This window comes from Pempheris klunzingeri, chromosome 3 (assembly GCF_042242105.1).
Source record: "Pempheris klunzingeri isolate RE-2024b chromosome 3, fPemKlu1.hap1, whole genome shotgun sequence".
Lineage (NCBI taxonomy): Eukaryota > Metazoa > Chordata > Actinopteri > Acropomatiformes > Pempheridae > Pempheris > Pempheris klunzingeri.
In genome coordinates, this window is record NC_092014.1 from 21,965,350 (window position 1) to 21,989,710 (window position 24,361).

The window sequence follows — 24,361 nt, forward strand, 5'->3', positions numbered from 1 at the left end:
AGACAAACTGTGTCCGTTAACAGCAAAACATTATCGCACATGTAGGGAAAACCCTCATTGGTTCACACGTGATATTAATTAGAATAAATAATGTAAAACCCACACATGGCGCTTGTTAGCTAGGAGGTTCAGTACACCGAGGTAAGTCAATTACACCAAATTGATCGTCTGCATACTTCACTACACTTATTCCCACACACACGCTGGCTAAAGATAAACATCCTTAAACTTAAGATTGCCATAAGTGCACACTTATGACAATCTGAAGCAATCATGAAACCAAGTCACTACACTGATACATCCCAGCAAGCATAACGCTGTCCAACACAAACAAATTAACTAATAGAGACAGTGTGGCTGGTGCTGCATGTACGGAGTGGCAACAATAGGATTAGAAAGCCTAAACCTGAGCAGTTATAAAACTGAGGAGCTATTTGAGCAGTACCCATGGGGGTGGTATGGATTGTCACCAATTGCTCATTTTTTTTATTATATCCCACCTCTTGGAGGAGTGTGAGGAATTTTAAAACCAGGACGGTGATCTCACCACCACCACAGAGTGGACTGATGGTGATGATGCATGAGGGACATTACGTTCAGCTCCAAAACTTCAGCTCCTCTTTCTTATTTTTCAGAAGCTTAGGCCAAAATACATTCTGCTAGAGATGAGACATTTGTCTATTAGTCTTTGTTTCATGTTGCCTTTAATATGCACAAAAGAGCCAAAAACCAGACTCTTTATTGTATTAGTGCTCTTGCGCGAACATAATTTAGTTTTTTTTACTGAGCCGATATCAAAAATTAAAAAGTAATGTATATTACAGTCTCATATGCATTTAATTGCTAATTATTTTACAGCTGTGAATGACATGTAAAGGGTGCAACAGTGGAAAATAAATATAAAAACGGTGTTATATTCATTAACAAGCTTTAAACCTTCATAAATATGTTTTATTAATATGTAAATAAATGTGTAATGTGAAAGGACAATTTGTAAGGCTAACCCTATACTGAGAATCAACATCTAACTCTGTGTATTTAGAGGGCTCTTTAACCCTTTGTTTTTGATTTCTGGCTTCATATTACATTCCATTTATTTTGGCCAACTTTTTTATGACATACACACAGTGGGAGCAATTTGGGGTTCAATGTTTTGCTTAACGCAGTATTTAGCATTACACTTTACTACAGTTTGCACCACTTTAAGTTGGATGGAGTTTTTTTTTTTTTTTTTTAAATGATCAAAATTTATGCTGCAGAATCAAAGATATTGTCTTTTTCATTCAATGTCTGCTTTCTCCTTGTCAAAAACCTTGCTACTACATTACCCACAATGCAACACGACAGTTGTGATAGTAGTAGCTAATGTAGCCTTTAATGTAGCCCTTTAATGTCTAAAATCAGTCAAAGTTTCTCTTTAGAGTTAACTTGGCAACTAAGAACCGAGTATCACAAAGCCAGCTCAGTCCTCTGAGCTGCGGCCACTTGAGCTCACATATAGTCTGTTTGGTTGAGTCTCACAGCTCTCAACAGCCCCCATATTAAACTGTAAGCAGCTGTAAGCTCAAACAAGGCCATCGTATGCTCGTATGCATCGTATGGATCAACCAACATAGCATAGCATACACGGCAGTAAACCAGCAGCTGCTAAGGTCATGCACTTTGCTATTAGAGGGCAAAAAGGTTGGTGGAGACCTGGGTATGTTCAGATAGGACATGAGGCGAAGTTTAGAGGCTGTGCGATTAGAGTTAATAGAAAGACATGAGTGAGTGTGATTAGACAGAAACTTGCCTGGGAGAATGCCAACTAAGACAAAGATGTTTCAACTTGATTGGAAACTTCTGGGCTTTTCCAGTCTGTGTAGTTGCAAAATTGGCTATCGGTGCGAATCAACACAAACAGTCCAGTAGCCAATTCTTGCACAAATTATGCAATTTCTATCTGAACAGACCTTAATACAGAGCTATCAGTCAGACAGCGACATGACTCCAATGGGATAATATACATCATTAACTGCATGTAGCCAACAACTTTTTGCTAGTGCAATTATAGACTGTTTATATTGCACCGTTGAAGACATTTGATGCCGCAGTGCTTGGACCTCGTTTGTTTATTTCTTCATTTTGCCCATTTCCAATCCACTGACATGGAGGCATGGAGGGGGCGGAGTTTATGTTATACTGCAGCGAACCAGCAGGGGGCGGCTGAAATGTCTTAGCTTCACTTAAGGAGAGCTGTCATGTTGTCCTTTTTAATATACAGTCTATGTTCAAAACATGTGTTAGATGAGATATAGCTCTTATATGTTGTATAATACAGATAAGAATTAATACGGCTTTACATGGCCAATATTTAGGATGTAAAAACCAAGACATACAGTCAACATCCAGCAACGACCTAGCTTAAAATAAACTTTATCTGCAAGTATTAGTTGTGTTCAAAGAGATGGGCTTTACTCTGGGTTTTTGTAGTGTGTTCTGGTGGGGTCATAACATTGTGTTCCTCAGTAAACAAACACAAACTGCCTGATTGATTATGCATGCACACCACAGCAGTGGATCACAGTAATGCGATCACATGTCCATGTACCGTTTACGTGTATCTTATTTGCATAACATGCTTGACAGTCCACATTGAAAGCAACCGACAATGTTGAATACAGCTACTGAAGCAGCAAATTAACGACGTTTATTGTTTGCAATTGTTTAATGAATTGTGACTAAAATGTCTTTTTGTTATATTTGAAGGGAAAAAACTGTAGACAACTTTTAAAAAATTTGGCAAATTAGCCAGAATCTTGTGATAATGGGTCCCTTTTTTTACACAGTTTAGGTGAAGCTTTACGTTCTCCTGACATACTGTACAAATACTGCACTGGTAGAGTATGATATTGATTAATATCTCTAATGCTAATATTTTTTGAAATATTATCAAATTGGCAAAGTATGTACTTGGTAGAGATTTGGCAGAGATTGTACAGTCATCAAAACCTTTTAGTATGATATCAAACAGGAAATACCTAATCATGAAATGAATTTTAACAATGCAAAAAAAAACAACCACTTCTTTCATTTGTAAGATTATTATGAGACTGAATTAAATTTCTCACAGCTGAGTTTGGCCCTGCTCCGGACCTGTTGTCAGTCCATTACTGACCTTCAACACCCAGGACTTCTTCCCGATCTAACTGTTTTAATGCACGTGTTTGTTTCATGGTGAGAGGGAGTGTGTGAACGAGATGTGTGAACCTAAAGCCAAGTTGTTTCAGATTTGAGAGAGACGAGTTGTATCTGCAAGTAAACTTTATGAGGTGAGTAAATAAGAAGACCGGAGGACAGAGTGAGAGGTGGAAGCAGTATCATAATCATAACGGCATCAAAACAAAACTCTTGTAATATAATAAGTGGGCAAGAGAGAGATAAAGACAGAGAGACGACGATAAAGGTGGGGAGAAAGAGAGAAGGAGAAAAAGAGCAAGAGAGAAGCATGGGGAGGTATGATTCCCAGAGGACCTTTGAATTTCCTTTCTTTCTTCTCTGCGTTTTTCATGGTCCTCTCACTCCCAGGTCTACACAGCTGTTTCAGGGCCGGGGGCTTCTTTCTCCAGAGCCCAGATGAAAGAGCCGCCCTAAGCAGCCCTGCAGGTAGGTCTGTTAAAGCCATTGCTCTGGCTGTCCACTGCCCCGCGCATGAAATAAAAAAGGCAGAGAGAGAAAGAGAAAGGGGAGGGAGCATAGAAGAGGGTGAGAGGGGGGGAAAAAAAAACGAGGATATGAAAAAAGGGATGAGGAGAAACTCGAGGAAGAGGGAGAGAAGGAGCAGAGGACACAGATGACGGACAAGGAGAGAAGATGGAGATGGAGGGATGGAGGGAAGGAGGGGGACACCAGGGAGAGGGAGGGGAGGATACCTGCCCTCAGCCACCCCAGACCTCCTCCTCCTCCTCCCCCCTCTCACTACCCCCTGATACCAGGAATGATGTCTGCTTTTATTGACTTTGTTAAACCATTTTCAATGCTACTTCCTATGTGTTTACAAGACAGTAAATCACGCTCCATTCGGGGTTGGGGCGTTATGAGTTGAAATACGGGGGAAACATCCAAGTTGCTGGGAAGGAAGACCACTTCAACGGAGCCAACGACAACTTTGCAGCGTTCTATCTCACTGCCAGCACTTTGCCACACACACACACAAACACACTTTTCCTCACAGGGAATTGAAGGGGACGCCACTGTGGGCCGGTTTGTCTTCATCACTTTCATTTTCATCTGGTCTGACAAGAGCAAATGAGTAATTTAAAACTTACTGAACGATAAAATTGTTGTTGGGATACTTCAATACAAGCCTACCAAGAAAAATAGCAGAGCTGCTACACTCAACAGTTGTTAAAAGCTTCAGCAGAGATTTAAGAACCCTAGGAACACCACTGAAAGTCGTTATGCAAACACATTTGGGTTATGGCAAAATTGGGTCCCCTTAATCACTTCTACACACCGGGGTCATTCCCAGACAGTCGTTTCATCCAGTTAAAAAGCCATTCAAGCTCTGCGCTCGGCTCAAACACGAGTAAGTGCTTCAAACGTCATTCGGTGGAGAGAGCTTTGACTTGATTTTCCAAATTTTCTCACAGTGACAATTTTCTCAGGCGCTGGCATTGTGACACTGGCCACATACACACTCGCTCACACATGCAACAGCACTCACCAAATCATCACTGTGTGACTGAGCTGCTCCGAGTGACTGAAAGGTAGACAGGCCCCCCCCCCCCTCCACCCCACCCTGATTACCTCATTCTAATGGCGCAGTACAGGACAATTACTGTCCCTCTCATGCTGTCTTTCCGTCAGTTCAAATTCATTTCTAAGGTGACAATAAAAGAAAAACTCTAGAAGAAATTCAAGGAGAATTTTTCAGTGCAGGCGAGGATAGTGAAGGAAACTGCTTGTTTTGTTTGGCAATTAGGCAACGTCTTCTTGTCTAGCCTCAGCACTGCATGCAAGATATGCAAATAAGTTATGTGAGATCTGCAAAAAATCAAATTCTCCTGTCTACAACATGTCTGCAAAGCTCTTGTGACTCCACATTGTCTACAAATTCAGGGAAACAATTGTCACCACCTTTTAATAAATCACCCTTTACAAGGGGTTCATAACTAGTGTCTTTGTTTATTTAAATTAATCATTTATGAATGCTACAACTACATAGCTGATCTATATATATGAATAACATCAACTATATATATGAATAACATCAACTATATATATGAATAACATCAAATTGCTGGCATGTAACCTATCTGTCTGGCTGTTTAATCATTAATAAAGTCGTTAATATAGGGTCAAGACCTTCTTACTTTCACTGGTCATTAATAAGTGATAAATGTAAGAAATCATCAAGTCTGCTGTTATAATTGATTGTAAGGCAGGCTGGATAACCAACTGGGCAAAGTGGACGACTGCTCTGGGACCCCAGACCAACAAGGGGCTTTGAATTTGATTAATTGCAAATGAATTATGGACTTTGCACGGTGGGTCCTGCATCATGAGGTAATCTTGTGAAGCTGTCTAGCAGAGGGGCTCTGGGTCAAAATCTAGTGTCAGAGCTGTAATGTCGTTAATAGGAATTTGGAGTCTAAATAAATGTTAATAATCCAGTTTTCTAATAGGTCTACATCTATGCTGTACATAGGATACATCTTTAAAGGGCGCATCTTCAGCTCAGCACAGACATTCGCCAAGGCCAGTAGTCCTGACCTGCTATTAGTCGCTTGTTCGTGGGTTGAATTTGGATCAGCTCCAAAATTCAATGGGTTCTTTCTTGGCCCATGCTAAACCCTTCCACCAAATTTCATGAAAATCGGGTCAGTAGTTTTTCTGTAATCCTGATCACAAACAGACAAATGAACCAAAAGAACATAACCTCTTTGGTGAAGGCTTTTTCTGCAGCAATCCAAATGTGTGTGTAAATGCTAAAAGGTTATTACCAAATAATTATTTTCCAGAAGATCAGAGGTCAAGTTGATGAGCTTAAATGCTAAATAAAGTTAATTACTGCTTAACATTAATAAAGCTATTAGTTTTAAAACCCTTTTATAAAGGGCAAACTATTAAGAGTGGTATCCATTTTCCTATTAGCTGTCAGTGTCAGTTAAGTTGTCACCTAAATTTAAAAATATCATTAAAGAATGTACGTGTTAAGTCCATTAGAGTAAAGTATGCCATTAATCCTCCATGTATTCCTCTGAACACAAACTGTAACTTTCAGTGATGCTGAATTTGTGAGCCAGCACACTGTCGAGCCAATTCAAGGTAAGCTACTGGTGTGTGTGGCGATGCGGTTACAGGCACATTATGTGGTTCACGTTGTTGGAACAATGCAGCAGCGCATAATTACAACAGGTTGATTGAAGAGCTGCTCCCCTAAAAAGCCGCTGAGGTTTGGATGACGAGCGACGCTGCTACCAGATGACACAGAGGATCACAACATCCCACATACTCTTTCCACCCAAACACACACCCATACAAACACACACTCTCTCTCTCATATTCTGTCCGTCTTCCTCCCTGGCTCTGTTTTTTCTCTTCCTCTATGGTGTCTACCTTTCCATTGGCTCTGCCTTATGCAAGAGTGTGTATTTTTATGTCTCACATTAGCTAGGGGGAATAATACCTCTCACTGAATGGTAGTCTGCTCTGAGGCCTTTTCAGACATTCAGTCACTTCTCTTCTAAGAATAACCAATGTGCATCTTTGCCAAAGAGTTCCTCTCTGTGATTTCTTTTTCACAGCGGCCAGTGATTGCTGTTTTTGTACCTCATTCGCTGATACCAGGGCTTTGAATTAGTTAGCAAACTGTGATCCAAATGAGAAAAGCAGCATTGGGAGACTAAGAGAAAAGGCAAAAGAGTGGGGATCTGGGGCAAAACTTGGACCAGTGTCAACTCTTCTCAAACTCATTAAGCAGCCAGAAAAGCTGGTCACTAGAGAATCGCAGGAGTGAGGCAGCAGACAGTTAGGTATGTAAAAAACGAGAGTAAAAAATGATAGCTTTTGATCGTGTTTCACAGGAACCTTTCATGTACAGTCTGGAGAATTTTAGCCAAACCTGTCTGACAGGTCATCTTAACCAAATATCATTTACATTTGCAGAGACGGAATTGTTTCTGAATTATAAGTGGCTGTTGTGGACTGTAGTGAAGTCAAAGAGATGTATCTACTGTACAGCACTGGACCAAATGTTCTCAGTCATGTTTTTTAAAGCGGTAAATACTGTGGGGCAGATACTGTATGTGAGAATAATTAGCGAAGACTATGTTTGTGTTATTGAACATTTTGGGAAATGCACTTTATTTATTTCTTTTTTTTCTTGCATTAGATGAGAAAGTCGATACCAGCGTCATGCCTGCACGCTAAATATGAGGCTATAGCCAGCAGCTAGTTAGCTTAGCCTAACATAAAGACTGGAAACAGGGGGAAACAATGAGCCTAACTCCATCCAAAAGGTAAAAAATATGCCTAAATGTACTTCTAAAGCTCACTAATTTATACATTATATCTGGTTTCTGGAATCCGTACAAAAAGTGAGGTGTGAAAATGACACATTGTGGTTTCACTGGGGATAACGCATAGGACTATTTCTTAGCTGAGTGCGGTGAGCTGTGGAGTCACTGAGAGGTCGCCAGGCAACACTTCAAGTGCACTGAGTGTACAAATATGAGTGAGATTGAGTGAGATGAGTGAGACAGCAAGCAAATTAGAGTATTTTCCAAAAAGTCCAACTATAGGTCAGGTGAGATTCAGTAAAGGCACCAACGGGGACTTTCTGTATCAGTACTGGCACTTTTTCAACAAAATGAATACTAATTAAACATTTTGTCTACATAAAGAACTAAAAAAGCCTAATGTAGACATTTTTTTTCATCATCAGCCACTGCAATAATATTCTAACTATTCTTTTCAAGGGATTTGAATTCTTCTTAAATTTCCCCGCTGGGAAAATGTGGGAAATAGACAGCTTTCCTTGCAATCAAGACAGTGGACTTGGGTCATTGACTGGTCTTGGCTGTCCCAAGGCAATGACAAGAGTAGACTAGGAAGAAAGCTGGCAAGTATCTGAGAGAGAATAAAAGCCATCTTGCAATGAAATAGAGTCGTGCTTTCCGGCATGTGAGACTCAGCTGCCTGTTTGAAGAAGGGATGTCGACAAATATGAGCATTTCAGTGGTTAGAATTGATTTGTGTATTTTGAATGACACAGAAATGGCAAGACTGAAGAGTTTCAGTGAGACAACACAAATATCCAACAACAGAATATGGATCATTTCCATCAAATTACTCCTGATAACCTACATTAGTCTGCAATATCACATGAAATTGATTCAGTCGGTTGTAATCTGACACGGGCTGCAGTAAACTAAAGGACCTCAGGGAATAAAATGAAAGGTTTCTGCTCTAGAGTAATGTGTGTATTTAACTTTCCTCTTAAAAAAGAAAGTTAGGTTTGAGTTATGTACAGGAGACTGTGACAGAGGGTTTTAAACACACAGAGAACCTGCATCTAGAGCACCCCGGGTTCCCTCTCCTCTTAATCAAAGTTTCTTTAAATGACTCGCGACAGAGCGAATCTGTAAATTCAGACAGTCAGCCATGCACTTTTGATAAGTCATTGTGTGGTCTTCATAAAACTCAATCTCTTTAATTATCATGCATGTGGATTTCCCATTTGGATGTGCGATCACCGCTTCATAAGGGGTCAAAATATGAAAGAACAAAGTGCTGAATTGTTCCAGGTGGCAAAATCACTTGTTGCAGTGTCCCGCTGGAACTAATAAGGCAGGTCCATTTTCACCCTCTAAATCCCCTGCATTGGCCGAAATGACTGATTTACAGCTAAGACATTGACCAAACTCACATAATTATATATATATTACACTTTAGCCGTGTACAGCTGCTCTGTGCAAAGGGTGCAAAAGTTTCCCATACTGTTCATGCGGAGAACATGGGCCTGCGTTTATGAACGCTCACAGGTAACAGTCCATGTCCAAAAGTCGGTTTTGCCTCATTAGGACAATAATCCACTTTGAGGATTGAGGTCTATAAACCTATACTGTAGATTAGCATTTCTATTCTGATTTAAAGCGTGCGTGTAGACGCTGAGACACTAAAATTCCTTTCACCCCTGGTGTCATGACGGCTCAGATTTACATAAGTGATTAAGAAGGAGGTGCAAGATCTCTTTGTGCCATTTTTTTTAGTGTGTTCAGCTTTGGCCTGTGCAGTCCCAGTTTGTCACAGTTTTTGAATGACACTCTTAATGCTCATTTCATCTGTGACCACGGGAACAGTGGAGAGTGACATTTGCTTCACTCTTCCATCAATATCTCCTCACCAATTTTGGTCAAATTAGCATTTAAAATCTGGTGCAAATAATCTCAAAACCAAAAAGAAAGACTTTTACACAAGTGGTGTAAATCTTAGACACAGAGTTTAAGTTATACTACAGATATTTCAAATGCTCTACTATATTTAACTATAAATACTCTACCCATTTTATTAGCTGTAAGAACGTGTAGCTGTTATCCAAAGAATATAGTCGATTCAAGTGGAAAAAAGCGACTTAATTATCTTTATCCAAAGCCATTTTCTTCTTGTGTTGCACTGAAAACGGCATCTACACAATGAATCAAGTTCAGAGTTTGTTCAAAGTATCCCACATTCCAAACGCCCTCTCTCCTCCCTATCAGGCCAATGTGCAACAGTCATGTTCCCTTGCAGGAAGCACTGCCGCTTTGTTGTCACAAAGAATAATTACAATATATTGCATGATGTAGTGTATGAAACCACGCTCTGGAAGTAGCAGACCAGACCCAGGACACACTTTCTGAAAATCAAACCAGGATTGTAAAGTTATGGAGGAGCGACTGCGAGCGGGAGAGCATTTGTATCCAAGGCGAAGGCTTTAGATGTTATGTGAAAACCATTCTGTGTCATGTGTTCACATGGAATACATATTACTTACATATGTAGGATGAAAAAGTACATCAAGGTCTGTCCTGAGGGACCACCAAACAACCTCTAACCTGCAGTCAGGGAATAAGTTAATGTAACTGTAGATTTTCTTAAGTACATGCCAGGGAATTTTTCCATGTGGACATTTCTGCTTATAGAAAACCAAGAGCGCTGTGTTTTTACATGTATGAAGATGCAGTAATATCATGACATGTGCATGGATGAGCTTAATGTTCATGATTGTGAATAAATGCTGGGGTAAAAACATTTTAGAAAACATGCTGATATTAATGTGTGTGTGTGAGAGGATCTAACCTGCACATTAAGCCAAGATATGCTCTTTAAATAGTCTTTCATCTTATAGGTTGTTTAATTACATACATTCAACTTATTGAGGATGTCTGCGTCTGTAGATTTGTAAGCAAATAGGCGCAGGCGAAGTGTTTTAATAAGTATTCAGTTTCAAATTGGCTCCAGCTTGAACGCTCCGCCTGCTCTCGCCGAGGATATTGACTTTCCCGCAAGTTAAAGCATTTAAATGTAGAGGGAGGCAGATGCTGTATGCGGACGGGAGGCGACCACAAGAAATACACGTGTGGGAGGAAGGCTGACGTTGGAGCTTTACTATCCGTGCATCTTATAGAGGGACAGCCGTAGCATCATAGCTGCACGGGGAACAAATAGAGCCGCGTTGCTACTCGTGGGATTCATTCAAGATTTTCTTTTTTTTTTTGTTTTGTTTAATTTGCACTCACTTTCAGGAAATTCACATCTGACCGCTGCTGCGTAAAAATCCGTGCGTAAAAGCGCAAATAATCAACACAGATCTGTGATAAAAAAAAAAAAAAGTCGGAGAGTATTTATTTCGGCTTCAAACCTTAATCAAGACTTTCATTACCGAGAGAGTGATTGACACGAGGAGGATTTGATGGAGGTCGTTTGGTGACAGACGCTTTCTCCGGACTCCCAGTTTGGATTGACACCGCAGCGCCTTTAAATGTTCGGGACTTCTTTTTAATGTAAGACTCGAGTGGAGAGAGGATCCTGTACCTGCACGGGACCCCGACAGCCGTGGATCTCTTAATTGTCACGGTTATCGCCTTCTATGTGTAACAGGAGGGGGATAAAAGTTGGGCTGAGATCCCCATCAGGAGGAACTTTATTTCCGAGATCTTCCAGCACCGAATCAGCGGAGTATTCATGAAGCAATATTTGATCTATTACAAGATGAGGCTGAGAACATCGAGGTTAGGTTATCTGTAAGTAAAGAGGTGACGAGATCAGAAAGTTGCCGATGTGACTCGTTGAATTCGAGCAACAGGTTCCAGCTTTTATTTATTTATTTTCTCTTTTCTCCCCCGCAGGTTAATTCAGTTCACGGCGCTTTGCTTTTACGCACAGGTAACTCTCATTTTCACTCCAATAAAAAGCATTTATGTTGCGTAAAGTTGTATAATTTAGTAAGTGAACGTTAAAGGGTACGCAGGCGCCGTGCTTAGCGGCTTATAGTTCAGCGTCTCTACATCTGCAATAGGCTGCAATAACAATGAAAACATTTTATTATGAGTGCTATGGCAATTGGCAACAATTCAAACATCTTGAAAAGAGGTAAGCTCCAGCCTAAAAAGTGATTGTTAAAACACATGTGGACGGAGAAGGGCTGAAATGAGGAAAAAAAAAAAAAGAAGTCAAGAAGGGGTGAAAGATCATCGGTGGTGAAAACAACCTATCAGAGGGAAATGTCATCCCCGAGGGTCCATGAAAGCATCTTCAAAAAAAAAGATACAGCACATGCAGAAGTAAAAGAGAGAGGCAGGATGAGTTATTAAATATGATGAATGACATAATGAACAGTGGGGCCTTGGCTGTTAGACTGACAAGCTAACATCGCAGATGACTTTTTTCAGGCTTTTTTTTTTGTTTGTTTATTTTGCTTTAGTTTTTTTTTTTTAAACCGCCTCGAGTTGCAAAGTAAAAATTCAGCGACATTAAAAAGTCATTTCAAATTTCATGACATGTGTTTCCTATCGTCCGACAGAACACTGTGCAGTCTCCTCCTAATTTCAAGCACCATGTCACCGAGCAGAGCCGCCTGTCGGACCGGATGAGCCGCAGGTTGACGCGGACCTACCAGCTGTACAGCCGCACCAGCGGGAAGCACGTCCAGGTCCTGGCCAACAAGAGGGTCAACGCCAACGGAGACGACGGAGCCGTGCACGGTAGGAGGAAGAAAACAAGGCTAGCAGAGAGGAGTGAGAATTAGTAGTGAATTACAGAGCAAACGACACCATGTCGGGAGTAGAAACGCCATAATTCACTGTCCATTTAACCGCTATACGTCAATTTATGAGAAACACGCAAGATATCGCGAGAACACTTAATATGGCGTTAATTAGGTTTTGAACGCTTTCCTGAACAGCCTAGCTTAACCTTTAACCGGAAATGGCTTTAATTATTTTATTTTTTAAACTTAGTAACATAATAAATAGCCGAATAAAGGCCCACATATGTTAATCCATTCAGGGAGAGCAGTTTGTATTGGTTTTATTGTCTCTGAAATGATGAAGCCACTTTATTTGAAGCCCCTGTGTGTTACGGCCAGATCAGTCAGAGCCGATGACAGCTAAAGGCCAGAGTTTCTTACATTTCAGGGCTTTGGAACCGCAGGAAAACAATAAAATAGGAAACATGTTCACTTTACAAACACGGGAATTGTTTAAATTCAATGGTGCGCGAGGCCGGTGTTGAAAAGCGGTATAAATTATGTCGTTTTTTGGCAGCATGCAGGAAAATGTTTGAGCCAGGAGAAACAGTAGTAGCAATTGTAAACATCGTGGCATCAGCGCTGCCATCTTTTATGGCCTTATGAAGATCATTTATTTCTGCAGTGTGCTGGCAGTGGAGAAAGTCCTTGACACCTGTTATGATGGACTTCAGGGACAGGATTTTTTTTTTTTTTTTTCTTCTTCGCTTCAAGCAGGAAAAAAGTGTCTTAAACTTAAAGGGAGCAGAATTCCTGTCACCAAAGGATTTCGGTGCGTCTAGCCATCTTTCCACCACAGCCACCACCACCCGTCCTCTCCTCAGTGCCTGCTGCCTGCTTTTTTGGAGGGTCATTTTATGAGGAATTTTCATTGCATTACAACTCAACGTATGACTCAATTTATAAGGAGAGGTGAAGTCAGCATCTTCACTTTATACCTTCTCCTCCCCTTGCCTCTCCTGTGTGCTCTTTTGTCTTTTACATTTCTCGGCCTACACACACTTTCACACAGGGCGACAGAGAGTCAGTCATGCACACATTGGCCACACATCCTAAGTGGGTGTCACTCCTGTAAGCGGCCCAAACCTGACCGCTGCTCTGTGCTTGTGGCTGTGTCCCTGACCGCAGTGCTCTCACTCTCCTTTATCCCCAGTCTGAACTGCATCACAGCACAGTTTACAGACATTCAACAACAATCGCGCCCTGCAGAATCACTATCATTTGATGCTATTTTGGAAGGCTCGCATGCCATTGTTAAAGGCCGCTACTGCATCATAAAAGGGTTAAGAGGAAGTTTGTATGTCATCTTCGTAGTTCTGGTGCACCGGTCGGGGTCGTCTCAGAACAACTTAATACCATTAAATGATGACAAGATGCCATTTCATCCATAAAGAATACATTCAGAGAAAAGACGTACTGAGGTCATTCGTCTCACACACTGTTACATCATAATCTGCATGCCTGCGCCGTGTCAGAACTGTGTCATCTCATTAGTTGTGATCTGTTTTGTCTGTGCAGCTAAACTGGAGGTGGAGACGGACTCTTTTGGAAGTCGTATTCGCATTAAAGGGGTGAAGACAGGATACTACATATGTATGAACAAGAGGGGGAAGCTGATCGGGAAGGTAATCTGGAGTTAATAGTTTTGTGGCTGCGTATGACTAAAGCAGCATCTTGAAGTTCGTTTGTTTCTGGGAAATGTTATTCCAGATTTGCAGCTTATGGCGACACATTGTTGAGGCACATTCGTAGCCAGAGCAAATTTGATTTTGAGAGTTTTCTGAGCAGCCTTCCTAAAGTTTCAAAGGGTATTTGATTTTCTGGAAATGAAGACGATGTTTCCGCTTCTCCTGGAAGCTATCCAAAATACCTCAACGTCTCCCCCTCTTTTTTCTCTCCCAGCGGAAAGGACGAGGCAAAGACTGCATCTTCACCGAGATTGTTCTGGAAAACAACTACACGGCGCTCCAGAACGCCAAGTACGAGGGCTGGTACATGGCTTTCACACGCAAGGGCCGTCCGAGGAAGGCCTCCAAGACCAAGCAGCACCAGAGGGAGGCCCACTTCATGAAGCGTCTACCCAGGGGGCACTTGCTGAGCGAGAGGAGACCGTTTGATGTCCTTCCTCTCGCTGTTCCCGTGCAGCCTTTCAGCAAGCGGACTAAACATTCCCATCAGCAGCGCTCAGGCGGCCGCTGAGGACTGAAACCACTGAGGGAGAACTGTGGCCGAACCAGCACCGAAAAAACCACTACAAGAGAAAACAAGTGCTCCCAGAGAAATTAACTTTTACAGTCAAGTGCCCATACACTTTTTGCCTCATTTTGTGGACTTATGTAATTCTTTGTACTGGATTATATGTAAACATTGACTATCTAATCTGTTAGTTATTTCCAATTCAGACAGTCTTTAGGACTGATTTTTACTTATTAAATCAGGGGGCAATTAAGGTGCAGAAGTGCTCAACAATATTGTCATGAATGAAAACCTTTGGTTAGAAGTTCAGCCAGCTCAGCAACAAAGAATGTTTAAAAGGGAAATGAGTAAGTTGAAGCTAGACACGGCAGCTATCTGTGCATTTTCTTGTTGTTACAGCATCTGAGTCTCAGCTATCTTGCCTTTGGGAGGCCATGTGGGAGAATTTTTAACCTGTTCTTTTCTACATATATGAATATATTTTTACTGTAAAAATGTAAATGACGTCAAATGATGGAAATATTTATTGTAGAGTGTATATTAAAACCACTAAAGAATCAGTTCACGAGCGGCTTGGCTTTTCTCTTGTGTGGTTGTTTTGGGATGGAAAGCAAGCATACATTGTTGGTTACCCCCAAAAACTGTTGTTTTTTTCCCTTCTTCTTCTTCAACTTGGAGACCCAGATAACTGAGGGGCAATATCTGTGACAGGCTGCTGAATTCAATGTGCTCAGCAAGTGAGACTTGGGCCTGAATGGCCCGAGCTATGCATTAAAAGCGATGAGGTCAGCCCACCATTTTGGCCCAAACAAAGGTTACCACCATGTAGTTGCATTTCTCACGATCGCACACCGTAACCCTCTGATCAAATGGGCCCTTTGTGAAACCTCATATAAAAGGGCATGTTATACAATAGTGGGTTCGAATAATAACACGAGGAGGGGTCAGTTATCAAAAAGAAGCCAGTCACACAGGGAGGGGTAAGGGGTGGGAGGGAGGGGGGGGTCGCGGAGAGGGAGTTGAGGGGTTGCAGAAAAAGCATCAGGGCCTGTGTGGCAAAATGTGGCATCGGCTGAAAGAGGGGGAATGGCTGGGAAGAGGCATTCGGGAATGAAAGGGAGGCAGAAAAGAAACCCTCTTCCCAGAAGCAGTTGAGCATGACCATCAGAGGCCAAACGACAGGGGAGGAAGAAGACCCTGAACAGAGGGACTCAGCAGCTCTCGCAGTGCATGAGCTGGATGTCCAATTTGTTAGTTGCTGTTTGTTTTGACAGCAACTCAAGTTCCGAAGACTGTAAAGCATTAAACTAAATTACCAAAATGAAGACCTCAGAATGAATGCTTGTTTTTTTGGGGAATTTGCTCAACAGCATGTACTTATACATGATCCATTTAAATAGTATTAACACTGCACCTCTTCAAAAACCAAACACTGCCTAATTAAGGATGTATGAATGCATTTTTTTGTCAAAAGTCTTTTTTTTTTAAAAAGTCCATTAAGCCCTTCACAAGAATTTGCAAAACAACAGGACAGGCTGAGTTAAAAAATGTTCCCTTATATTCCTATTCTTTCCATCTGGAAGGAGACAAAGCACAATGGTGAGAGCGACCTGTGGTTTTGTCTCTGCTTTTTGCTCTTGCTCTCTCGGTTTGGACAAGTGGTAAAAAAATGCAAGGAATCACAAGGTTGAAACAATCTATATTTAAATGCCATTGTCTTCTTTAAACGGCACTGTTCTTTTTTTATACACTGTCTAAGCATTTCTGACTGGACAGGGTTTTTTTCTTAATTGAACTCGGTGAAAAACTAGACAAATATCTCATTCGGAATCACTCATTTATACAATTCTATTTCTTCTGTACATGTCACATATACATAGACTTCAAAAAATCAAAAAAAGTGTGACATTCTGTCTTTCTGTTTCTCCTTGTTAGACTATGATATGAAATCCATTTGGAACAAAGTCCTGCATCAGTTGCACCTAATTTTGGCTTGTGTCTGTGGAGTTTGAGCTGGAGACCACAGGGTCAGAGGGACCCTCTGTTGTAAAGGGAAACAGTAACACTAGCTCGCTCTCTTGCTGACCGAACTTTCAGTAATGGCTTTCAGGGTGGCCCACTACATGCAAGGAACATGAGGGTATTCAGTTAACACAAATGGGATGTGCTCGTAACAGTGACCCCGGAACGAACAGGGATGAGGCATTGTGTGTTTTGAGTGTTTTACAAGGACATCAATGAAAGCAGGGTCAGGTTGTAGGTTATGTGACCCCCCCATCAAAACTGCTCCCTAGCAGGTTTGCAAAGAAAAAAAAACTGTTGTGATACAATTTCAAATTTCCCTGCAAAGATTTTAAGTTAATTGTGAAATTATTTTTCTGTAAGACTGAGAAACATATATATTTTACCGAATGTGTCTGAATACAAAAGGACAGGACTGATATCTGCATTAACAGCCCTGGTTAACACCCCAACTAGTAAATGCAATTAGAAGCATTAAACCATTGACAAGGCACCGTGTAAAGTTCCTCTTAATGAAAGGATCCACCAAAGAAAAATGAATGAGCGCTCACATGTGACTGGAAAATGACGCAGAGAGGTTCTGCTTTTAAATGCAGCGCAGAGTCATTCTCCCGCTCCCACAGTCAGAGTTCACTGAGTTTTGCAGTCGACATCGCCGTCACCGGTCCCCTTCAGTTTCTTCAGCTCCTTCAGTAGCTCCTGCTCAAGGGTTAAGATCTCCCTGGGTTTCTTGTACTGGACAAGAGAGAAGAAAAACAATGACTTCAACATTCTGTCGGTGTTCGTCCTGCAAATCCTTTGCTGCAATCCAGTTGAAAGAATGTCCAAAACACACAGCAAATAAAAGAAGCAATTACTGTTGGCATAACAAATATAGTTGTAATGTCAAAAAACAGAGAGCGACAGGTGCACAGAGGACAAAGTGGAGTACAGAATAATTTAAAAAAAAAAAAAAACACCTTAGCTTGTTCTCATGATTTGCATAAAAGTTATGCAAAAAGTTACACTTTAATGTGACATAAACATTGTTTAAAAAGTATCTAATATAAAGAAGGATCATAGTTTCTGGAAGTAAAAAATGTGGTTGTAGATCCTTTTGCAGATTGCTGACATGTTACTGTTTAGGTCCCTGTATTAAACATTTTAGGTTACAACACATATCTAAGAATGACGCTTCAAGGTTTCGTCTTTATATTTTAAGCATTAAGTGACATATCATTAAATGATTTTATTGTTCATTGTTGTGTAGGACTTACGCTGACTATCAAAGTATTGTTGGCGTGAGTGAAGCTGTGGGCGGAGCTGTCCAGTGGCAGCTGACTGCGATCTAGATCAGGAATACCGAACTTCTTATAATACCTGAGAAGACATGAAGATGTCATTGGTTTTTCACACCACTGTATAGACAAATGTATTGTAAACAGTGCCATCTATAGGGAGGACATGAGGACTGCATGCAACAAGTGTACAACACAGGAATGTAAAGAGCCAAGTGTTCTCAGGCGCATTTACTTTTTGTTTGAGGTTTTTATGACAATGCATCTCTCGGACGGCTCCACAGAAACACTGAAGACATCTTTGGGGTAGGGAAGGTTGCGGATTCTCCACTGAAAGCTGGTCTTTGTGTCTTTGCGCATGAACACAGGCTGTGGAAACAGAAACATTCAACTCCATTTTACAGACATGACATTTACTAGCATTTTCCCTTAAAGGAAACAAAATGAACCGAAAAAAAAAAAAGAAACTGCATATTAGCAAAGGAAGTGGTTCAACTGTGATTCTAAAATCAAAATCATAGAGATCATGGAGGAAAACCCACATTGGAGCAGTTCTCCTTGATCACCGCCAAATCCAAAGAAGTGACAGGGACTTCAAGTGGCTCCCCAACCTCTACCTGCCACTGGCCTTGAGCTCCAAGTGTGCTTTTATGCCGCCACTTTCGTGCTGAAAAGTACCAAAAGTTCAATAAGACACATAAACTTAAGCCACTGAAATTCAGAACGCCAGCAGCTACAGTACATGCTTCTGTGTAAAAGTCAAAACCTGCTGCTTACCAATGAGCTCGTCTGTTTTCAAGTCATACTCTTCTGCCATTTCTTTTCCATCTGTAAAGAGATAGTGGATCTTCCTTTTTCCTGAAGGTGAAATATGTAAAGATTCATCATACAAACCAGAAAAGAAAAAAAAAATTTAGATTAGATTTGGATTGGATGTTCTGGATTAGCTCAAACTAGCTGCAGTACTAACGCAACATTATTACATTTAATAATACTCAGGACAGTATGCAATATATCAAATACTTTTATTCTGCACAAGTATAATATTTCATGGTGAAACAAAAATAGCTGTATGCTGTAAACAGACACCAGCTCGGATGGACAGGGAGCTAGCTAGCTAGCTGTTAAATGCTTCAATCAAATGCTGACTTGGTCTGTAAAGACACCCAGAGAACAGGGAGTCACACTGTACCTCTTCTAGCACACAACCTTTTCAGATATTGTGCTATACTGGCGACGGGTTGATGGTAAATTATAGAAATGTGTTGATAAAATATTAGAACAACTTGAGTAACTGTATATATGCTAGAGGACTAGCTGTGCCACCTGCTCGTTGCCTAGTAACATCAACGTTAGCAGAGAAGCTAGCTAACAGCAAAACGAGTCAGATTCTGGCGAATAATGAAAAATAACTTACTTAATTTAACTTACTTACTTACCATCATGTACCAAGGCTGTTTTCTTTGATGATTTCAGGATATCAATCCAGCTTTGCACAGCCATGTTTCTGGAGATATTTCTGCTGATGAAGGCCACTTCCGGATTCAACCCGTAACCACAGCAACCGAGGTCAATTCACAAATTAGATAGGAAATTATCTATACAATTAATCAAACTTTACTATTTTACTATTTATCACGAATAACCACGATTTAATGTGCAGCTTGGGGTATAATGTAGATACAAGTTTAGACAAACTAAAACTACACTGACCCGGAAGTGAAACATGCGAATGTTGTCAGTTTTCCCTGGTGTCTGTATGAAAGGTCCCACTTGAACAGGGGTAAGAAACAAAATACTGTGATTTAAAGAGTTTTCCCCGTTAAATCTGCAATACTATATGGATATGTTTGAATGAATTTTAGCGTAAGCGTGCATCTTGAGTGGCTTGATAATTGGAATAGTCTAAATGCTGACCGTTTGTTGTTTATAACGTTAGCATAAGCTAAAGGTAGTTAGCTAACTCTATATTGTTATAGTAGATTGATTTCTCATCTTGTTTTACGAAGCAGGATTAACTGCTGTGTCCCCCAGCTCAGTATCTGCACTAAGTACAGTTTATGCTGATATTATATGCTGCTAAAATAAAGTACACATTTTTGTTGACAATGCAGCTAATTTTTGCAGTAACATTAACGTTAACTGTATGAGGAATGTGCTGGACTGTTTGTACTACTGCTGTAACTGTAGGTATTCGAGATAACAGTCACATTGCAATGGTGAAATGGCACAAAGTACATTTCCTTCACTTCTGTGGGATTGAGGTCCTTGTACTATAGCTACATCATGCATTTCATGCTACTTTATATTGAAATGTGACCGCTGCAAACAAATAGCAGTAAGATGTTTCCATAATGAATGAAATACATAATCAAACAGTGCTACAATTAGTATATTTAAGTGTACAATTAGCACTACACAGCTTGTGTTCCAGATTTAAGAGCAAGTTGTACTCTGCAAAGTTACAGCTAACGTTACAATTCTGCCTCTTGTCACAGGCCACTGGCTCCCCCTTCAAGAAACGAGATGGAGCCTCGTCACGGGATAGTAAAAGCTTTCCCCAAAGTTAAAAGAGCCAAAGTGTTACATGGAAAGGATGCACCTCCAGTAAAGAAGAAACCTGATGAATGTGATGTCACAGGTTTGTGTGCATGTGTGAGAGTGACTAAACAAATGATGAAGATGGGGCTAGAAAAAAATCAGAAAACTGTGTAAGACTTAAAGAGAAAGACAAAAACCGATAACGCCAAAGTAGATGCCAGAAGATGCAACATTTTCACTCATTATAACGTGTTCCTGTCTTCTGTCACAGGAAACACCTTTAATGGTGTCACCATGTACATCGTGCCTGCTGGAATAGGAAACGCCAGGTGCCAGATCTTCCAAAGACAAATTCAGCAGAATGGAGGACAGACGGAGAGTTCACTGTGTCCCAGTGTCACTCATGTTGTCGTAGATGACAGCATGGACAGTGACAGGGCTCTGCGCCTACTGAAAGTGGATTGTATGCCCTCTGGAGTCCAACTGGTGAAATGCACTTGGTTGAGCTTGTGCATCAGTGAGAAACAACTGGTGGATGTTTCCAGCTACAGTCTCCTTCTACCCACCAGGTTAATGATCTGATGGCACTTTTTTAAGACGCTGATGTATGAAAGCTTTTGTCCCCTGTGTCTGTATCTTTTGATGTTTCAAGTTTATCACAAACGGAGACATGTGCTTATCTACTTTTCATTTGTTCACATCAAATTCACCACTTAAAATTTAAGTATTTACAAAAGTTTGTTGACATTACAACAGCCGAAATATCTTCGAAAATTCAATGAGTCATCAGTATTGTAACATCTTTTAATGTTTTCTCCACTCAGGGAATCTGAAACTCAGGATGAAAACATTAAAGAAGAGTTGTTGAATGCCAAGCCTGCTGAAGAAACCATTGTAGAGCCCATATCTGATCAAAGCAAGGATAAAGAGACTATAGACATGGTAGGCTTTTTGGTTCACGCATGAAAAACACACAACACGCACACATGTTTGCACTGTCCATGAGAGCTGCTGTTTCTCATTTAAATTTCGTTGTGCTTCTTGCACAATGACAATAAAGGAATTCTGATTCTGATTCTGATTCTGATGAGACAAACAACGACAAAGTCTGTTTGTGCTGGATTGTTATTACAGTTTTACATTACATTTTACTCCCAGACAGTCCCAGACACTAAAGAGGAAGTGCAAGGAGATGAAGACAGGGTCTCTCAGAATGACCTGGAGGCTCTCATCTCTGGCCAGCACCCCAAAGAGGAGACTCCTGGCCCTAGCCTCGACTCCGGTGTGGACCCCGCTGCTCAGAAGGAGGTCTTAGGGAAGTGGGTCTGTGCCCAGTCCTCCCAGTCCAAAACTAATAACTTCAACAAGCACATCACAGACAAACTAGAATTGCTGGCCAAGGCCTACACACACCAGGGGGACAAGTGGAGGGCGCTGAGCTACTCCAAGGCTGTCAACGCACTAAAGAGTTACCACAAGCCTATTACGTCATATCAGGTAAGGTAGTGCAGATGTTTTTAATTTGTTTTGTTAATGTTAGTAGTGTTTTTTGTTGGATGACGTTTAACACAGATTATTTCATATGATTGTTTTACATCTATTCCTTTTTTAACCAGGAGATTTTTGTTTGTTTTAGGAGGCTTGTCAGATCCAAGGAATTGGAAAACGCATGGCCGACAAAATTGATGAGATCATGGAGAGCGGTCACCTGCGGAAGCTCGATCACATCGGGGAGGCTGTGCCAGTGCTGGAGCTTTTTACTAACATCTGGGGTGCAGGAGCTAAAACTGCACAGCTGTGGTACCAACAGGTAAGGCAGACGCACACACACTGAATCAAAATATTACAGGCATGCTTTGACTTAAAGCTTGCACCTATTCTTTTGCAGCAAGGCTGTTTTATGTATCCCAAGGCTATTCACATCAAAGTACAATTTACAACTTAGTCAAAAGATATCTACTTGTACTAAAAGATATGTTGAATAATTGAAATAAACTCCGGATTGAAACTCTAACTCTAAGTAAGATGTTTGAGGCTTATCCCAGTTAAGATAACACAGGTAGCCAAATGTCAAATAAATAGCATGCTCTATTCTGTAAAGATATTCTTGAAAATGTTATTTGTGGTGCAGGGATTTCGGACACTGGAGGACATCCGCACAAAAGCCCACCTGAGTAACGTTCAGAAAATAGGACTCAAGCACTACGATGACTTCCTTGACCGAATGCCCAGAGAAGAAGCAGCAGCCATAGAGAAAGTGGTAATGCATCTTCATTTGTCTCAATATCTACAAGCATCATTCCGTGGTGACGACTAAAATATGTTTGCATCCTTCACCACTTTGATATGTATAGTCTAGTTTACACAGAGGTGAGATATCTCTGAAAAAGATTCCTCCTCTAAACCACAGAAATTTGGAATCAGAAGGCCTAAAGTTGGAAAACGTTTGTGTCAGCTTTCCTTGCCTGCTTCATAATGGGAAAACCAGACTGTGTTCTCTCAAAGTGGAGCATCCCAAAGGGGAAAACTAACTCTTGAAACTTGCTGCATCTTAAGCTAAGCCAGATACCTGTTCACTCCAGAGCGCTGAGTACAACGCTAGTTGTTTTCATATTGTATTACTTGGATTTTCTTTTTCCTCCAAAGCTGCCAGATAGAAAGTGCACATGAGATAGATGACTAAAGCATGTGTACTCCCTCAGGCTTGTCAGTATAATATGTGATGCTTTAGTGAGCCTACCCCCCAGTATTTGGCTGGAAACAGGTAAAAGCTTACTTGTTTGCCAGTAGTGGTGGGTGGGAAAAACAAGACAACATGTGAAGTAAACATTGCGCATTTCTACTTTTGAGAAGCCAGAGATGTTAAAAAAGCTCCATCACTCTTTCTTTGGCGGTGTTTGCAGGTGAGGGATGCTACCCAAGCCATAGACCCACAGCTGATAGCGGTGGCATGTGGCTCCTACCGTCGGGGAAAAGCCACATGTGGAGACGTTGACGTACTTATATCTCATCCTGACGGCAAGTCCCACAAGGGTATTTTCAGCAAAGTGTTGCAGAGCCTCCATGACAGTGGTAAGCCCCATCTTTTTTAGGTATTAGAGGATTTTCTCACGCGCTACTCTTAGGTTTGTTTTCCTCCAGAGAAACTGAAAAATATGGTTTATTTCGAAGGGTTTTTGACAGACGACCTGGTGAGCCACGAGGAGAATGGAGAGCAGAAGAAATACATGGGTGTGTGCCATTTGCCAGAACCTGGCCGCCGCCATCGCAGGCTGGACATCATCGTAGTGCCCTACAATGAGTTTGCATGTGCTCTCATGTATTTCACCGGCTCGGCGCACTTCAACCGCTCAATGAGAGCCATGGCAAAGACAAAAAACATGAGCTTGTCAGAGCACTCGCTTAACAAAGACGTGGTGCGTCAGGGTAGCCTGAAGGTGTATGGCGGAACCGCATTCACTACACAGACAGAGAAGGATGTTTTTAGTCTTTTAGACATACCATACAGACAGCCTCATGAAAGGGACTGGTGATGATTACCCAATCACAATGATGAATGATGATGAATGATGACAATGGAAGCTGCAATTATTCTCAAATAACCAGTCTTAAGGATGTTTTGTTTTACAACTCGACAGATCATGTAAGAGCCCTGTATGACTTGAATTCTAAAATTATTCTATATATGAAAGGGTTGGGTTCACTGAAACGTCAAAAACACTTTTTTACTTAGCAGTAGTTGTATCTGTCTTTCTAGATTGTGAATGTGCTGAGGTCTTGAGATTTCCACCTCTGAAACTTCTCCCGCCAGCCCAATACAATACAAATGTGCTATTCTTATTTTGTAGGGACTGTCTCTTTTTGCTGAAGATTGTTGGATTAAACTAAGTAACTTAGAGCAATGTCAGAAGATAACTTGCTGTTTAGTTTTACAAATGTCAGTTTCCAAAACTTCCATTATACAAGGCAAAAAAAATCAAATACTCAACACTCAGGAGGCTCAACTTCAGGTGGTAAATCCAAAACTACCTACAGATGTTACTTACCACTATGG

General features: G+C 41.0%; 3 protein-coding genes across 4 annotated transcripts; 2 read left to right on the plus strand and 1 right to left on the minus strand.

The window, feature by feature from the left end:
• The first annotated feature begins 11,208 nt into the window (after positions 1 to 11,208).
• Positions 11,209 to 14,920, plus strand: fgf8b (fibroblast growth factor 8b). The gene is made up of 5 exons (XM_070856437.1): positions 11,209 to 11,267; positions 11,373 to 11,409; positions 12,047 to 12,227; positions 13,790 to 13,896; positions 14,174 to 14,920. The coding sequence occupies exons 1-5, from the start codon at positions 11,209 to 11,211 to the stop codon at positions 14,468 to 14,470; spliced, it is 681 nt and encodes a 226-aa protein (XP_070712538.1). The 3' UTR covers positions 14,471 to 14,920.
• On the minus strand, positions 12,170 to 19,270 carry dpcd (deleted in primary ciliary dyskinesia homolog (mouse)). Of its 2 annotated transcripts, XR_011587159.1 has the most exons (7): positions 19,206 to 19,270; positions 18,544 to 18,624; positions 18,309 to 18,433; positions 18,002 to 18,135; positions 17,746 to 17,848; positions 17,041 to 17,224; positions 12,170 to 12,247 (listed from the first exon to the last, which is right to left on the minus strand). XR_011587159.1 is itself a non-coding variant. In XM_070856438.1 (6 exons), the coding sequence occupies exons 1-6, from the start codon at positions 19,267 to 19,269 to the stop codon at positions 17,120 to 17,122; spliced, it is 612 nt and encodes a 203-aa protein (XP_070712539.1). In that variant the 5' UTR covers position 19,270; the 3' UTR covers positions 16,171 to 17,119. The 2 variants fall into 2 exon arrangements, 1 of the variants encoding a protein (XP_070712539.1); XM_070856438.1 differs by lacking the exon at positions 12,170 to 12,247 and having other exon boundaries at positions 16,171 to 17,224.
• A 233-nt stretch (positions 19,271 to 19,503) lies between these two features.
• On the plus strand, positions 19,504 to 24,288 carry poll (polymerase (DNA directed), lambda). The gene is made up of 9 exons (XM_070827584.1): positions 19,504 to 19,549; positions 20,265 to 20,407; positions 20,579 to 20,876; positions 21,132 to 21,249; positions 21,466 to 21,804; positions 21,944 to 22,117; positions 22,439 to 22,567; positions 23,211 to 23,379; positions 23,479 to 24,288. Exons 2-9 carry the CDS (start codon positions 20,293 to 20,295, stop codon positions 23,838 to 23,840), a joined length of 1,704 nt encoding a protein of 567 aa, XP_070683685.1. The 5' UTR covers positions 19,504 to 19,549; positions 20,265 to 20,292; the 3' UTR covers positions 23,841 to 24,288.
• The last annotated feature ends 73 nt before the right edge of the window (positions 24,289 to 24,361 follow it).

What these genes read in the sequence shown, in the direction of transcription:
- fgf8b (XM_070856437.1), top strand. Translation starts at nt 11,209, where the DNA reads ATGAAGCAATATTTGATCTATTACAAGATGAGGCTGAGAACATCGAGG. An exon ending in ACATCGAGGTTAGGTTATCT is followed by an intron (nt 11,268 to 11,372) that starts GTAAGTAAAGAG and finishes TCTCCCCCGCAG; the next exon opens with GTTAATTCAGTTCACGGCGC. An exon ending in CGCTTTGCTTTTACGCACAG is followed by an intron (nt 11,410 to 12,046) that starts GTAACTCTCATT and finishes ATCGTCCGACAG; the next exon opens with AACACTGTGCAGTCTCCTCC.
- dpcd (XM_070856438.1), bottom strand. Translation starts at nt 19,269, where the DNA reads ATGGCTGTGCAAAGCTGGATTGATATCCTGAAATCATCAAAGAAAACA. An exon ending in AACAGCCTTGGTACATGATG is followed by an intron (nt 18,625 to 19,205) that starts GTAAGTAAGTAA and finishes TTTCACCTTCAG; the next exon opens with GAAAAAGGAAGATCCACTAT. An exon ending in GAAAACAGACGAGCTCATTG is followed by an intron (nt 18,434 to 18,543) that starts GTAAGCAGCAGG and finishes GGTACTTTTCAG; the next exon opens with CACGAAAGTGGCGGCATAAA.
- poll (XM_070827584.1), top strand. Translation starts at nt 20,293, where the DNA reads ATGGAGCCTCGTCACGGGATAGTAAAAGCTTTCCCCAAAGTTAAAAGA. An exon ending in ATAAAGAGACTATAGACATG is followed by an intron (nt 21,250 to 21,465) that starts GTAGGCTTTTTG and finishes TTTTACTCCCAG; the next exon opens with ACAGTCCCAGACACTAAAGA. An exon ending in CACAGCTGTGGTACCAACAG is followed by an intron (nt 22,118 to 22,438) that starts GTAAGGCAGACG and finishes TTTGTGGTGCAG; the next exon opens with GGATTTCGGACACTGGAGGA.